The 17,560-nt window shown below is 37.2% G+C and overlaps 1 protein-coding gene across 4 annotated transcripts in view; it reads left to right on the plus strand.

The window, feature by feature from the left end:
* Positions 1-17,560, plus strand: part of LOC121372215 (phospholipid-transporting ATPase IF-like) — an 82,239-nt gene that overhangs the window by 54,895 nt on the left and 9,784 nt on the right. For all 4 annotated transcript variants that reach the window (XM_041498504.1, XM_041498512.1, XM_041498526.1 and 1 more), the window contains exons 21-27: positions 2,282-2,427; positions 4,554-4,613; positions 7,450-7,577; positions 9,152-9,210; positions 11,082-11,161; positions 13,708-13,773; positions 16,120-16,226. In XM_041498504.1, the coding sequence (XP_041354438.1) occupies positions 2,282-2,427; positions 4,554-4,613; positions 7,450-7,577; positions 9,152-9,210; positions 11,082-11,161; positions 13,708-13,773; positions 16,120-16,226 (646 nt within the window). The remainder of the gene's footprint in view (positions 1-2,281; positions 2,428-4,553; positions 4,614-7,449; positions 7,578-9,151; positions 9,211-11,081; positions 11,162-13,707; positions 13,774-16,119; positions 16,227-17,560) is intronic.

Raw genomic sequence — 17,560 nt, forward strand, 5'->3', positions numbered from 1 at the left:
TACTGACACTTTAGCAAATGAAAAACGCGTAATTTTAGAGTTAATAAAAAAACATGATTATTCCTGCTAACTGGGGGCAGCCATTTTGTTTTGTTTTTGTGACGTCCGGTGGGATAGCTCAGGGCAAAGTGACGTCAGCTCCTGACCATCTCCTGTATGTACTGTGTAAACAAAAGCAGTAATTTTCGACAAGGCACTTCTCTTTGATCAACCTGACTTGTAAAACAGCATAAATGACGTAATATTATAATAAACTATTTAACTAAATATATTTCAAGTTGAATTAACGGAACAAAATGGGGTTATAGTATTTTTCTCTGTTAAATAATCCAAAGGAAAAATGTACAAAATTAGGCCTATTGATATGCTACGTTGGAGCAAAAACGACAACCCACAATACCCAAGTGATAATTTTCTTTTCTTTGGGACTACGTAATTGGTCAGTTCTGTGGTTTTTGATGGAAAAGTCTACCTAATCAATAGTTTTACAGAACTATTTACAGTAATAAACCATGTCCATTACAATTTTAGGGGCGACAGGTAATATTCCACAATACCGGTATGTATTTTTGTGTCTAGACAGCGACAATTAATTGGCTTGTCTGGTTACCAATCAAATACACACCTGCCAATCAGGAATCACAGGTAGAAGCAACTAACAGCATATATCAATTAACTAAGAAAATACTGTGTATCATTTCAGTACGTAGGTTAATGCATGGGCAAAACATTTTTAATTGTTTCGACTTGTTGTGTAGCCACTTTGACAATGGTATTTTATTTTGTATTGAAAAGTAATATATATAGTGCTGGATATACTTATTGCTGGCTTACTGGGATGTGTATTATTACAGAACATTGCAATGTATAACTATTTATCATCCCGCAAAAACCAGGTAGATTGTGTTTCTCTAGTTCTAAGGCTCATTAACGTTACACGTTAAGTATTACGTAACCACCAGCTCGCCAGAGGGCGTACTCACTGAGATGGTACAAAATTGCTGCGCCCGTTATATATAAAACTATACTATTATACGTGTTGACATTAAGCAATAATGTGCATTATATATCGTTGAATATGCATACCAGGCCAAATGCCTTAATTGTCCTCTCCTTTAACTTGTGAATACACCACGACACCGACTTGGGACATTCTCGGTTTTCTTTACGAAACTCTCCGGAAAATAATTACAACCGATCACACTACAAACCACTTCACTTGTATCATTTATTTTGAACAAAATCTGGCATACAATGTGCAAATACTGCATTCCTTTGTGAGATCGAGAAAATATGGCAAATATTATAAATTAATAGGCAAACCCTACATAATAAATCTTTCACTTGAGTAAATATCGGAGAATTCTAGAGTACTGTGTTCAGTTTCCCCCATTAAATTGACAGGAACAAGTGAAGAAAACACAACTGGTAAAACGTCTAGATGAGCTACATTAATTTAGGCATAACATACAAAGGTACTAGTGTCGTAACGTAGCACAGGCCAATGTCGGTCCCAAATTTCTTGTTCGGAAAATAAATTTTAATTAATAAAATGCACTATTCCTTCCTTCCTTATCTTAATTAAACGAGGAAAGATATATTTGGTAGATAAAATGTGATAGAATTATTTCGATTAAACCCTGGACTTAATTATCTTGAATTTGTTTTTTTTATGAGATGTTGATTTTTATTCCCAATTTTAATATACTTACCTGTGATATTGATATTCTTGCACAGCTCTTTACAGTGTGTTTTAACTTAACTTTAGAATGTTTAGGTAGATATTGATCATCAGTTCATTTATTTACTGTAAGGGTATCGTTAAACATTCGTTTGTTTGTTCATTCATTCATTCGTTCGTTCGTTCATTCAGTGGAAGGAAGGAAATGTTTTATTTGACGATGCACTCAATACATTTTATTTACGGCCATATGGCATCGGACATATGGTTAAGGACCACACAGATATTGAGAGGAAACCCGCTGTCACCACTTCTTGGGCTACTCTTTTCAGTTAGCAGCAAGGGATCTTTTATATGCACCATCCCACAGACAGGATAGTACATGCCACAGCCTTTGTTACACCAGTTGTGGAGCACTGGCTGGAATGAGAAATAGCCCAATGGACCCACCGATGGGGATCGATTGTGCATCAGCCAAGCACTGTACTCATTCAATGGAACCCTGTTTGTTAAACTTAAAGGTAACAAAGATAATCTATAATGTGAGAGGTGTTGTTTTTGTTGTATCCATGCACATGGTTTTTAAACGTTTGTCAACAGGAATCATGGGAAAGGAAGGACGACAGGCATCGACGTGCAGCGACTACAGTTTCGCCAAGTTTCACTTCATCTTGAGGGTGCTTCTGGTACACGGGCATTTCTACTACATCCGCATTGCCAACTTGGTGCAGTACTTCTTCTACAAAGTATGTTTCAGTTCATTTTATTAGTGCCCTACCGGTACAACCGGAGAGGACTATAGGTTTCATCTCCTTCTGTCTGTCTATCCGTCTGTCCGTCCGTCTGTCCCACATATGTTTTCCTGATGTTTTTTGCCGAAGGCTTTGAGATATTGAGCTGAAATTTTGTGTATAACTTTATCATGTACTGTTACAGATCAAGTTTAACTTTCATGGCGATTTACACATTTTTTATGGAGTTGAGGCCCTTGAACTTAGGAGATATGAAAAACAAATCCAGACTTTTGTTTTGCAATACCTGAAAATATTGAGGGGAAATTTGGTATATAACTTTATCATGTACTGTTACTCATCAAGTTTAACTTTCATGCTGATTTACCCACTTTTCACAGATGTTTGTCCCTCGAAATTAGGAGATACGAAAAATTGTTGGATCAGATAGGGGATGTGTATTGCTTTAGCAGTACTCTCAAAATGCTTGTTAGTACTCATATTAAGCATATAGTTTGTCCTCTACAAAGTATTTGTTAACTTTAATTATTATGTTTTTTTAATTATTATTATTGAAACACATATTATATCACTAGTCCACCGGAAAAGTACCAACCACAATTTACTAGTTCAGTAATATTCCTACTAGTTCATCAACCTATTCTAATTAAAATGAAGGAAGGAAATGTTTTATTTAACAACGCACTCAACACATTTTATTTATGGTTATATGGCGTCGGACATATGGTTAAGGACCACACAGATATTGAGAGAGGAAACCTGCTATCGCCACTTCATGGGCTACTCTTTTCGATTAGAAACAAGGGATCTTTTATATGCACTATCCCACAAACAGGATAACACATACCACAGCCTTTGATATACCAGTCGTGGTGCACTGGCTGGAGTGAGAAATAGCCCAGTGGTGTAATTAGAATGAAGTTTTTCTTTTACAAAGTATTTTGCATTTCATTTTATAGTCTTTCTGTCGGATTCGCATTGAACTAATGCAATATTCATATGTGGAAGTTGGGAGTTCACTTCCAGTTTGGTTGTTAGTAGTCAATGACAGGTTTAGTTTTTGTTCCAGATGTAATGTCATGAAAGCAATGGGATATACTCTGGCTATATCAAAACCAGGCTTTGAGCTGTTGTTTGCCAAATCACCAAATGCAATTTAAAATTGCCAGGGCTTCCAGAATTTTATAAAAATCCATTAGCCATGGGATCAGTAATTAAAAACATTTACTAGCCATGATTAAAAATCCACTAGCCCTGCTTTACTATAAATACAATTTTACTAATAGTAATAATCAAATATGTCACCTAAAGAGGGAGATAGAGCTTAAAACCACTAAGATTGAGGAGGTAGGAGTAGGGCCAGGATATTCATATTTACAAAATACACTTAAATGCAGCATTTGACAACTCTTTTTTTTTCATGGTGATAGTAGTTATTTACTAGCCCAACATTTATTATCACTAGCCACGGGAGTGGGGCTACTATAATCTAGAAGCCCTGATTGCATTTGGCGAATATATGCCATTACCAATTCACCAAAAAGCTAATTCAAACTTGTGTGTCATTTGTGTGTGTATAGCTATTTTAATAAATAATTCTGTTTAGCTAAATGTTACTTGAATTTGGCTACAGACATTCTGATCAAATTTGCCAAATTGCTATTAATTTTAGGCATCCAGCTTAAACCCTTCACAACTGTATTTTCATCAAAGACTTTTAATTCACTTTCATCATCCTGTTTGTCAATGGTTGACATTGTGAAATCTTCAGTGTGCATTGATGTACATTAACCTTTAGACTACTAGATTAATTTTTGACAAAAACCACGTTGAGTGGGTACAAGTTTGTAATTTTTACTCACATATATTCTCTTAAATGCATAAAATAAAGTTCATATTTGAATTGGTAATTATTATTTTCTTGGATTTTTATGATATTTTAGATCAGGTAATATTGATTAAAATTAAAATTAACATGTGTTGAGTGCGTTGTTAAATAAAACATTCCTTTAAAAAAGGGAGGGCATACTTTTGGTATTGTGGTATAGGTTATTTGATATTTCAGACATCTGTGGAATAAAATCTTCCTGAAAAGACTGGTTTTTTCTTTTTCTTTTCAGAACATCGTGTTCATGTTCCCGCAGTTCTACTTCATTTTCTATTCCAGCTACTCAAGTCAGGTATGTTTTGTGTTTACAACTTTACTGACTTTTACAGATTAAGTTCAGATCATTAGCTGAATGTTTAGTTTTTAAATTTATTATCCACATGGTTCAACATTACCATGTTAATAATAATCATACGAAGCACACATGTAATAACAAGTGTAATGACGTAATTTTGGGAAGCAACCTCATAACATGACGTTGCTTCTACAGTCCTAGCTCAGACTGTACGTGTGAAATATGAAGTCATTTCGTCCTCTTCTTCTAATTGTGGTTGAAACATTTTGAGATGGCCCTTGTCATTCACAAAAAAATTTACAATAATAATATGGATAATAAAGAAATTATTACACTTGTGTGTGTGTCGTACTGATTTTACAAAACTCATGTCAGGATTTATGTATTACCCTTGCTCTCGCTGGGCAATACAAAATTCCTGACACGTTTCATAAAATCAGTATGAAACACACACTCGTATAATAATCTCTCTTTATTATCCACATGGTTCAACATAATCGGGTTAATAATAATCATATGAAGCACACATGTAATAACAAGTGTAATGGCGTAATTTTGTGAAGCGATGTCATAACATGACATTGCTGTCCCAGTCCTAGCCTAAACTGTACATGGGCAATACCAAATTCCTGACACTCGTTTTGTAAAATCAGTATGACACACAAGCTCATATAATAATCTCTATATACTACACTATCAGTATTTGAAGTACATTTGGCTTCACCAATAAAAACACACTTTAATAGAGTACTGCCTAATGTCAACCTTCATTGAAATTATAGACATTTATTCAAACTCTTTGATAATATTTATGCTCAAACTACTATGCAAGTGTAGATTTGTCAAGTTAATTGTGCACTATAATAGTTATTAATATATGTATTGAATTAAATTGGATTAAAATATTGCTTGGCCAACTTTTATAAAATGTTCAGTTATTTTTTATGTCATCCATTTGTGTATCACTTATTATAGTAGTAAATCATTATTTGTCCCCTACCGGTCCAAATGGAGGGAACTATAGGTTTCATCTCCGTCCTTCTGTCTGTCTGTCTGTCCTTCTGTCTATCTGTCTTTCTATGTCTGTCCCACATATAGTTTTCCAGACTGTTTTTTTTCTTTTCAGAAGGCCTTTAGATATTGACTTGACATTTTGTGTATTACTTTATCATGCATGTACTGTTACAGATCAAGTTAGACTTTAATGGCAATTTACCCATTTTTGACAGAGTTATGGCCCTTCAACTTAGGAGATGTGAAAATTTGTTTTCCAGACTTTTATTTTCAGAAGGCTTTGAGATATTTAGCTGAAATTTTGTGCATAGCTTTATCATGTACTTTTACAGATTAATTGTGACTTTCATGGCAATTTACCCATTTTTGACAGAGTATGGCCCTTTAACTTAGAAAATTTGTAAAAAAAAAATCGAGCCTGAAAATATTGAGATGAAATGTATATACATGTAGCTTTATCATGTACTATTACAGATCAAGTTTAACTTTCATGGTGATTAACCTACTTTTCACAATTTAGGAGATAAGAAAAATTGTTGGGCCTGGTTGGGAACATGTATTGCTCTAGCAGTACTCTCATAATGCTTATTAAATCTAAAATAATAATGGTTAAAGAAATGTACTACAGTAAAACCCCTCAAAACCGGACCCTCTGTAAACTGGAATTCTATCAAAACTGGACATATTCCATGGTGGTGTTTTAAATATTAGTACAGAAAATAGCCTCTGAAAATAGTACAAAAAATAGCCTCTGAAAACTGGACCCCCTCACCACCCCCATCCCACCCCCACCCCCCCTCCTAAAAGTGGAATTTTCACTTGATCCTGTTGGCATTGGGTTTAGAGGAGTTTTACTTAGTTAAAAAATGTGGTTGGATATTACGAAATAGATAAAATGTTGAAGACTTGTCATCCTTTCCAAATGTAAGATTATCTGCCATTTATAGTGGTATTATATTAACCCAGTTTACTACTTCAGTATTATACTGACCTGTAAAGAGCAGTATGTTTCCTCTCTCTCTAGACAAATTCTCTTAATTATTACATGTTAGACACAAAATAACCAGAATTTAAAATGTGCTAAGTTATCTGTAAACGAACAGAGCAGGGGAGGGGATCTAAGTCAGTCGGTAGACTACTTACCTGATGTGCTTTGAGTATAGGATCAAACCCCCTCAATGGATCCATTCTCTGATTGTGGGTTTTTTTCCCCCCATCTCAGCCTGTGTTGTTCTGTCTGTAGAAAAATACATATAAAAGATCTCTTGCTACAAATGTAAATGGAAAAATGTAATTGGTTTCCTCTAAGACTACATGTCAGAATTATCAAATGTTTGTCATCCAGCAGTCAAAGAATAATAGTAATGCTTTCTAAGAGTATCGTTAAACAAAATCGTAGCCCAGTGGTAAAGCACTCACTGGATGCACGGTTGGTCTGGCATTGATCCCCGTCGGTGGGCCCATTGGGCTATTTCTTGTTCCAGCGAGTGCACCACGACTTGTATATCAAAGGCCGAGGTATGTACTACCCTGTCTGTGGCATGGTGCATATAAAAGAACCTGTGTTGTTAATCGAAAAGAGTAGCCCATGAAGTAGCAACAGCAGATTTCCTTTCAATATCAGTGTGGTCCATAACCATGTCTGATACCATATAACTATAAATAAAATGTGTTGAGTGCGTTGTTAAATAAAACATTTCTTTCTTTCGTTCTTTAAACAAAACAAACTTTAACTTTTTAACTTATACTGAATTTTCTTTTTCTTTCCTTTATTTTCTAGTCATGTTTTTAATGATAGAAACTTCCATTTTAATTGCAGGCTCTATATGACGGTTTGTTCTTGGTCTTTTTCAACCTTACATTTTCATCACTTCCCATCCTCATCTATGGAATCTTTGAGCAACACATCAGCCAAACTGTGCTTCTGCAATACCCAGAATTGTACAGGTGTGTGTGTGTGTCTCTGTACATTGTGACAGTTACAGATAATCATAACAGTTTGTGTGGATATGTTTCAGATTGTCATAATAAAGTATGTTTCGGGTAATCATAATAGAATATATTTCAGATAATCATAATATAGTATGTTTCAGATAATTTAATATGATTCAGATAATGATTATGGAGTCTGTTTCAAATAATGAAAATAGCATGTGTTGGTATGTTTCAGATAATTATAATAGAGTATGTTTTAGATTATCAAAATAGAATATGTTTTAGATATTCAAACAGAGAGTGTTGGTATGTTTCAGATAATCATAACAGTATGTTTTAGATAATTATAACAGCACCTGTTGGTATGTTTCAGATAATGATTATGGTGTAAGCATGTTTTGGTATGTTTCAGATAATCATAACGGTATGTTTCAAATAATCATAACAGTGTATGTTTCAGATAATCATAACAGTGTATGTTTCAAATAATCATAACAGTGTATGTTTCAGATAATCATAACGGTATGTTTCAAATAATCATAACAGTGTATGTTTCAGATAATCATAACAGTGTATGTTTCAGATAATCATAACGGTATGTTTCAAATAATCATAACAGTGTATGTTTCAGATAATCATAACAGTGTATGTTTCAAATAATCATAACAGGGTATGTTTCAAATAATCATAACAGGGTATGTTTCAAATAATCATAACAGTGTATGTTTCAAATAATCATAACAGTGTATGTTTCAAATAATCATAACAGGGTATGTTTCAAATAATCATAACAGGGTATGTTTCAAATAATCATAACAGTGTATGTTTCAAATAATCATAACAGTGTATGTTTCAAATAATCATAACAGGGTATGTTTCAAATAATCATAACAGGGTATGTTTCAAATAATCATAACAGTGTATGTTTCAAATAATCATAACAGGGTATGTTTCAAATAATCATAACAGAGTATGTTTCAAATAATCATAACAGTGTATGTTTCAAATAATCATAACAGTATGTTTTAGATAATCATAACAGAGTATGTTTCAAATAATCATAACAGAGTATGTTTCAAATAATCATAACAGAGTATGTTTCAGATAATCATAACAGAGTATGTTTCAAATAATCATAACAGAGTATGTTTCAGAAATCATAACAGAGTATGTTTCAAATAATCATAACAGGGTATGTTTCAAATAATCATAACGGTATGTTTCAAATAATCATAACAGAGTATGTTTCAAATAATCATAACAGTGTATGTTTCAAATAATCATATCAGGGTATGTTTCAGATAATCATAACAGAGTATGTTTCAAATAATCATAACAGGGTATGTTTCAAATAATCATAACAGAGTATGTTTCAAATAATCATAACAGAGTATGTTTTAGATAATTAACAGTTTTGTTGGTATATTTTAACTAATCATACGACAGTCTGTGTTATATCAGATAATCATAACCTGTATGTTGGTATGTTTCAGGCAATCATAACTATGTCTTGATATGTTTCAGATAATCATAACAGTGTGTTGGTATGTTTCAGTATATCATAACTGTATATTGGTATGTTTCAGAAAAATCAGTAGAAACAAGTTGTTGGACTGGAAACATTTCTTACTGTGGACTTCAACAGGTAAGATTAATCAGCAAATCAGTGAATGGTTTGATGATACTGCAATAGCATACTGTGTTTAGAGTGTGCTCATAATTACCATTGGACTTTAAACTTTTAGACCTTCGTTCAAAAGTTTATGTCGAAATTACTTTCTGTTTTTTTAATATTAAATAGTCCGATCCTCTCTTCTTTCTCTTATTTATTTTTGGACTGTCCTTCTAAAATGCTCCAAATTATATAAATATTCAACCGAGTAGTCAATTCTTTTTATTTTTGGCGTGTAACTTTTTTTTCTTTTTTTAAAATTCTGTTAACTTTTTTTACTAATTGCTATTTTCAAAATTCTGCCCATTTTCAACTCTAATAGAGTATGTTTTAGATTATCAAAATAGATTATGTTTTAGATATTCAAACAGAGAGTGTTGGTATGTTTCAGATGATTATAATATAGAGTGAAACATGATGATTAATTAATCAATGTGCTCTAGTGGTGTCGTTAAATAAAACAAACTATTTCACACAGTGAAGTACGACAACAGGGAAGCTTGGTGACACTAGGGAAGTTTGGTTGGGATCTAGCTCGGTCAGTAGAGCACTGTCATGAGGTCCCCGAGTCGTAGGATCAAACCTCCTAGGTGGACCATTTCTTTGATTGCTTTTTTGTCTTCATGCCAGCCTGTGTATCACAGCTAGTATATCAAAGGCTGTCTGTGGAAAAGGAAGGAAGGAAATGTTTTATTTAACAAGGCACTCAACACATTTTATTTATGATTATATGGCATCGGACATATGGTTAAGGACCGCACATATATATAGAGAAAGAAAGAAATGTTTTATTTAACGATGCACTCAACACATTTTATTTACAGTTATATGGTATCAGACATGGTTAAGGACCACACTGATATTGAGAGGGAACCCCCTGTCGCCACTTCATGGACTACTCTTTTCGATTAACAGCACGGGATCTTTTATTTGCGCTTCCCACAGGCAGGATAGCACAAAACATGGCCTTGTTGAACCAGTTATGGATCACTAGTCGGTGCAAGTGGTTTACACCTACCCTTTGAGCCTTGAGGAGCACTCACTCAGGGTTTGGAGTCGGTATCTGGATTAAAAATCCCATGCCTCGACTGGGATCCGAACCCAGTACCTACCAGCCTGTAGACCGATGGCCTAACCACGACGCCACCGAGGCCGGTCATATATATATAGAGAGGAAACCCGCCGTCGTAACTTCATGGGCTACTCTTTCCGATTAGCAACAAGGGATCTTTTATATGCACCATCCCACAGACAAGATAGCATATACCACAGCTTTGTTTGATGTCCGATAACTGATGATTCATAAATCATGTGCTCTAGTGGTGTTGTTAAAGAAAACAAACTTTTATCGTTTTACGTACCTTTCTGCACGAAATGGATACCAAACCCCATGATAGTGAAACTCATAGAATCTGAAAAGTGGTGCTTATAAAACTTGAGTCTAGATTCCAGACTCAAATACTAGTAGTCTTGAGTCTCTAAAAGTTTGAGTGGGGCGAGACGTAGCCCATTGGTAAAGCGCTCGCTTGATGCACGGTCGGTTTAGGATCGATCCCCATCGGTGGCCCCATTGGGCTAATTCTCATTCCAGCCAGTGCCCCATAACTGGTGTAACAAAGTGTGTGGTATGTACTATCCTGTCTGTGGGATGGTGCATGTAAAAGATCCCTTGCTGCATTAGGAAAAAATGTTGCGGGTTTCCTCTGTTGACTACGTGTCAGAATTACCAAATGTTTGACATCCAATAGTCGATGATTAATTATTCCATTTGCTCCAGTGGTGTCGTTAAATAAAGCAAACTACTTCTTCTAAAGTTCAAGTCTGAATCAAATATTTCGTTTCAGGTGTTTGGCACAGTCTTGTAGCCTACTTAGGAGTGTTCCACTTTATTGGCAATACGGTCTTTCTACATCCAGATGGAAAGGTAATTGTGCCTTGATCACCTCTACCATTCATTCAGTTTTACTTATTTTCGTGCTTATAATGCAGTCAAGGTTCTAGCACATTGTCCTGGGCACACACACACCTCAGCTATCTGGGCTATCTGTCCATGACAGTGAGTTAGTTGTTAGTTGTTAGTAAGAGAGAAGATGGTGTAGTGGTCTTACTGAGTCATTAAAACTCACTCTGGGTAGGAGCCGGTAAAACAGCCCAAAATATACCCCTGCCAAACTATACCCGGGGTTAAAGTAGGCTAGCCTGTTTTATACCCCTAACCCTAACCCTAACCTTCATTTTTTATTACTAACCTGTATACAAAATAAATAAATAAATAAATAATAATAATAAACGCTTTAAAAGAAAAGCAACTATTGCTTTCATAAAAGAGAGGTATATTCTGGGCTAGCCTGTTTTATACCCCTGTGTATATTCTGGGCTAGTCCAGTTTATACCCAGGGTATAGTTTGGCGGGGGGTATATTTTGGGCTATTACACTGATACCGGGCTATGAACCCAGTACCTACCAGCCTTATGTCAGATGGCTTAACCACGACACCACTGAGGTTGGTCACCTCTACCAAATGGAAGCTGCCTCTTATTTGAGAGAAGCTGTCCTCAGTTTGCTGTCACCGTTGAGATTTTCTCGAATAACGAAGCCTTTTTTAGTTAGTAAAATTACATATTAAATATGTTTTCTTGGTTTGAATATCAGTGTCTGTGTATCTAGTATGTTTCTCATCATTCCAATATTTGTATTAGCTCAAACTTCATTTTATTTCCTAATATATATATATATATATATATATATATATATATATATATATATATATATATATATATATATATATATATATATATATATATATATATATATATATGTAGATTACATAGGCAATGATATTTTAAAGAGAATAGTTTATTACACCGCGGTGGAAGATATACCCATGTGATATTTATTGTCTCTTCACATTGTGGAATATGCCTTTTGAGAGGTCATGACCTTCGGTTAGTCAAAAACATATTTCAGTTGTAGCTCACTCGAAATGGTCACTTTGAAGTTGCAGCGTCAAGGTGGCATGTGCCTTATTTTGCTATATTTAAATGTGTCTGTGATTTAATAAATTCAAATTAAGCAATACCACATATAATAGTTACATAATTAACTTGAGAATATCTAATTTAAATGTGCCGAAACGTGGTATCAACAAGTAACATTTCCAAGAATTTTTTATAAAAACAAAAAGTACAAAAAAAAACAAGAGGCATGCTCAATATAGTTAGATTCCTGTCTTGTTAATTTTTTGGACAGGACATAGCTCAGTGGTAAAGCTTTCGTCAATGTGTGGTCAGTGAGCCGATTGCACTATTTCTCGTTCCAGCCAGTACTCCACGATTGGTATATCAAAGGCTGTGGTATGTGCTATCTTGTCTGTATGATGGTGTATATAACAGATATCTTGGTACTAATGGAAAAATGTATCGGGTTTCCTGTCAAAATTACCAAATGTTTGACATCCAATAGCAGGGGATTAATAAACCAGTGTGCTCTAGTGGTGTCGTTAAACAAAACAGACTTTAACTTTAACCGTTCATCAGTCCCACAAATAGTTTTTTACTTTAAAAAAAATGAAATTGGCCGTTATACATCCCACTTCCTGCTCTTCATTAGATTGTTCACACCAGGGACCCTGGGTGGCTGCATCAGTGTTGATGGACACATGGAGTTTATATTATTAGTCCCCTACCAGTGCAACTGGAGGGGTCTATAGGTTTCATCTCCATCCTTCTGTTTGTCTGTCTGTCCGTCTGGTCGTCCATCTGTCTGTCTGTCCAACATATAGATTTCCTGACTTTTTTCCCACTATGCCTCAAGATATTGAGCTGAAATTTTGTGTATAGCTTTATCCAAGTACTGTTACAGATCATGATGATTTACCCACTTTGACCAGAGTTATGGCCCTTGAACTTAGGTGATAAGAAAAATGTGTTTTCTGCACATTTTGTTTTTCGGAATGCCTCAAGATATTTTGAAAGATACTGAAATTGTGTATATAGCTTTAACATGTACTATCACAGATTAAGTTTGAATTGTATGGTGATATCCCCATTTTTGGCAGAGTTATGGCCTTTGAATCTAGGAGTAAATGAATGAATGGATGTTTAACGACACCCCAGACCTAGGAGATACGGGCATTTTTGGGGTTCATTAGATGACATGTATTGCTTCAACTGAAAGCCTGTTTTTGTTTTGTCTAAGGGGTGGGACATAGCCCAGTGGTAAAGTTTCCCCCTGATGCACGGTTGGTCTAGGATCAATCCCCGTCAGTGAACCCATTGGGCTATTTCTTGTTCCTACCAGTGCACCAGAACTGGTATATCAAAGGCCATTGTATGTGCTATCTAGCAGGTTTCCTCTCTAAGACTGTCAAAATTACCAAATGTTTGACATCCAATAGCCGATGATTAATAAATCAATGTACTCTAGTGGTGTCATTAAACAAAACAAACTTTTGTCTTGTTTACTTTCAGATGGTTGGTATGTGGACCCTGGGGTCCATGGTGTTCACTATTGTGGTTGTGGTTGTGAATTTAAAGGTGTGTATTCACTAGATGATTGTACATCTTATTACGTGTAGGAGATTGGGGTGGTGGTTGTGAATTTCAAGGTGTGTATTCACTAGATGATTGTACATCTTATTGCGTGTAGGAGATTGGGGTGGTGGTTATGAATTTCAAGGTGTGTATTCACTAGATGATTGTACATCTTATTACGTGTAGGAGATTGGGGTGGTGGTTATGAATTTCAAGGTGTGTATTCACTAGATGATTGTACATCTTATTACGTGTAGGAGATTGGGTGGTGGTTATGAATTTCAAGGTGTGTATTCACTAGATAATTGTACATCTTATTGCGTGTAGGAGATTGGGTGGTGGTTATGAATTTCAAGGTGTGTATTCACTAGATGATTGTACATCTTATTGCGTGTAGGAGATTGGGGTGGTGGTTATGAATTTCAAGGTGTGTATTCACTAGATGATTGTACATCTTATTACGTGTAGGAGATTGGGTGGTGGTTATGAATTTCAAGGTGTGTATTCACTAGATAATTGTACATCTTATTGCGTGTAGGAGATTGGGGTGGTGGTTATGAATTTCAAGGTGTGTATTCACTAGATGATTGTACATCTTATTGCGTGTAGGAGATTGGGGTGGTGGTTATGAATTTCAAGGTGTGTATTCACTAGATGATTGTACATCTTATTACGTGTAGGAGATTGGGGTGGTGGTTATGAATTTCAAGGTGTGTATTCACTAGATAATTGTACATCTTATTGCGTGTAGGAGATTGGGGTGGTGGTTATGAATTTCAAGGTGTGTATTCACTAGATGATTGTACATCTTATTGCGTGTAGGAGATTGGGGTGGTGGTTATGAATTTCAAGGTGTGTATTCACTAGATGATTGTACATCTTATTGCGTGTAGGAGATTGGGGTGGTGGTTATGAATTTCAAGGTGTGTATTCACTAGATGATTGTACATCTTATTACGTGTAGGAGATTGGGGCGGTGGTTGTGAATTTCAAGGTGTGTATTCACTAGATAATTGTACATCTTATTACCTATAGGAGATTTGGGGGGTTATTATGAATTTCAAGGTGTGTATTCACTAGATAATTGTACATCTTATTACATGTATGAGATTTGGGGGGTGGTTATGAATTTCAAGATGTGTATTCACTAGATAATTGTACATCTTATTACGTGTAGGAGATGGGGTGGTGGTTATGAACTTCAAGGTGTGTATTCACTAGATAATTGTACAATCTGATTAAAATTAGCTCTACTGGTCTCACCAGTAGATCTAACAGCATTACATGGACTGCCATGTCCAGGTGACATTTCATCTATAAATAACAATTTAAATATCCACCAATTATACTTCGCCTTTTATAACGTTGTTCAGGAGCATACAAATTCTAAAAATATCGGTCGAGACTATTTATGCATTAGGCGAACTTGTTGGTCTATTTCAACATTGAAAAAACAGGGGGGAAAGTGCAGTAATAAACTCTGGATTGTATACCAGTGTTCGAGATTAACGGTATCCCGATATCCCGGGGATACCAGAATTTAATTTAATTTAATCACTGGCATGATTTTGTAAGTAATGTTTTGATTGGTCGAATGAAAGGTCAACTGGACATGAGCTCCAATGGGCTGCTGTTAGATCCACAGGTAATAGTGGAGCTAATTTTAGTTAGATTGATAATTGTACATCTTATTACCTGTATGAGATTGCGGTGTTCGTTGTAAATTTGTCTTTCCAGCTGACTTTACAAACATATTACTAAGTGAACACCTACTTTTCTTAGTTTAGAATGATCTCCCTTATTAAATAGTTTTATGTCATTTCATTTCAACTTATTTTCGTGCTTATATCCAATTAAGGTTCAAGCACGCTGTCCTGGGCATACAACTCGGCTATCGAGGCTGTCTGTCCAGGACAGTGGGTTAGTGGTTAGTGAGAGAGAAGAGGGTGTAGTGGTCTTACACCTACCCATTGAGTGGTTTAAACTCGCTCTGGGTGGGAGCCGTTACCGGGCTGTGAACCCTGTACCTACTAGTCTTATGTTCGATGGCCTAACCACAGCACCACCAAGTTGTTTTTTTCCTGCTGGTTTTATATAAAGATACTACTAGGGTGCAGCAGACTAAGTGATCTGTAGATTTTTTTAATCGACTCACTCATATAAAAGATACCACTAGGGTGCAGTGGCCTAAGTGATCTGTAGATTTTTCTAATTGACTTACTTTGTTTGTCTTCCCAGTGAGCTCTTTGAACATACCACTGGGGTGCACTTGCCTTTTTCTGTTTAAAAGTCATGTTTATTTTTTTAATTGACTACCTTTGTTTTATTATTTGTTGTGTTTTTTTCCAGCTAGCTCTACGAACATACCACTGGTGTGGACTGACTCTCCTCTCATACATCTGCACATTTGCAGCATTCATAGTCACCACATTCATATTCAGCGACATAAAATGGCCGTAAGATTATCTTTTTTCAGTTGTTTTACCGTTTCATGACTACTGTTTTTAAAGAGAAATTGTCTTTTATGTTGTGGTAAAGCACTTGCCTGAGGTGCGATAGGTCATGGGAGGGGTGCGACATACCGCCGTGATAAAGCATTTCGTCTGAGGCATGTGATTGGTCATGGGAGAGGCGGGACGTAACCCCGTGGTAAAGCATTCGGCTGAAGTGCAGTCAGTCATGGGAGGGGTGGGACGTAGCCCAGAGGTAAAGTGCTCGCCTGAGGTGCGATCGGTCATGGGAGGGGTGGGACGTAGCCCAGTGGTAAAGTGCTCGCCTGAGGTGCGATCGGTCATGGTAGGGGTGGGACGTAGCCCAGTGGTAAAGTGCTCGCCTGAGGTGCGATCGGTCATGGGAGGGGTGGGACGTAGCCCAGTGATAAAGTGCTCGCCTGAGGTGCGATCGGTCATGGGAGGGGTGGGACGTAGCCCAGTGGTAAAGTGCTCGCCTGAGGTGCGATCGGTCATGGGAGGGGTGGGACGTAGCCCAGTGGTAAAGTGCTCGCCTGAGGTGCGATCGGTCATGGGAGGGGTGGGACGTAACCCAGTGGTAAAGTGCTCGCCTGAGGTGCGATCGGTCATGGGAGGGGTGGGACGTAGCCCAGAGGTAAAGTGCTCGCCTGAGGTGCGATTGGTCATGGGAGGGGTGGGACGTAGCCCAGTGGTAAAGTGCTCGCCTGAGGTGCGATCGGTCATGGGAGGGGTGGGACGTAGCCCAGTGGTAAAGTGCTCGCCTGAGGTGCGATCGGTCATGGGAGGGGTGGGACGTAGCCCAGTGGTAAAGTGCTCGCCTGAGGTGCGATCGGTCATGGGAGGGGTGGGACGTAGCCCAGTGGTAAAGTGCTCGCCTGAGGTGCGATCGGTCATGGGAGGGGTGGGACGTAGCCCAGTGGTAAAGTGCTCGCCTGAGGTGCGATCGGTCATGGGAGGGGTGGGACGTAGCCCAGTGGTAAAGTGCTCGCCTGAGGTGCGATCGGTCATGGGAGGGGTGGGACGTAGCCCAGTGGTAAAGTGCTCGCCTGAGGTGCAGTCGGTCATGGGAGGGGTGGGACGTAGCCCAGTGGTAAAGTGCTCGCCTGAGGTGCGATCGGTCATGGGAGGGGTGGGACGTAGCCCAGTGGTAAAGTGCTCGCCTGAGGTGCGATCGGTCATGGGAGGGGTGGGACGTAGCCCAGTGGTAAAGTGCTCGCCTGAGGTGCGATCGGTCATGGGAGGGGTGGGATGTAGCCCAGAGGTAAAGTGCTCACCTGATGCGTGGTCAGTCTTGGATTGATCCCTTCATTGGGCTCGTT

This window comes from Gigantopelta aegis, chromosome 1 (assembly GCF_016097555.1).
Source record: "Gigantopelta aegis isolate Gae_Host chromosome 1, Gae_host_genome, whole genome shotgun sequence".
NCBI lineage: Eukaryota > Metazoa > Mollusca > Gastropoda > Neomphalida > Peltospiridae > Gigantopelta > Gigantopelta aegis.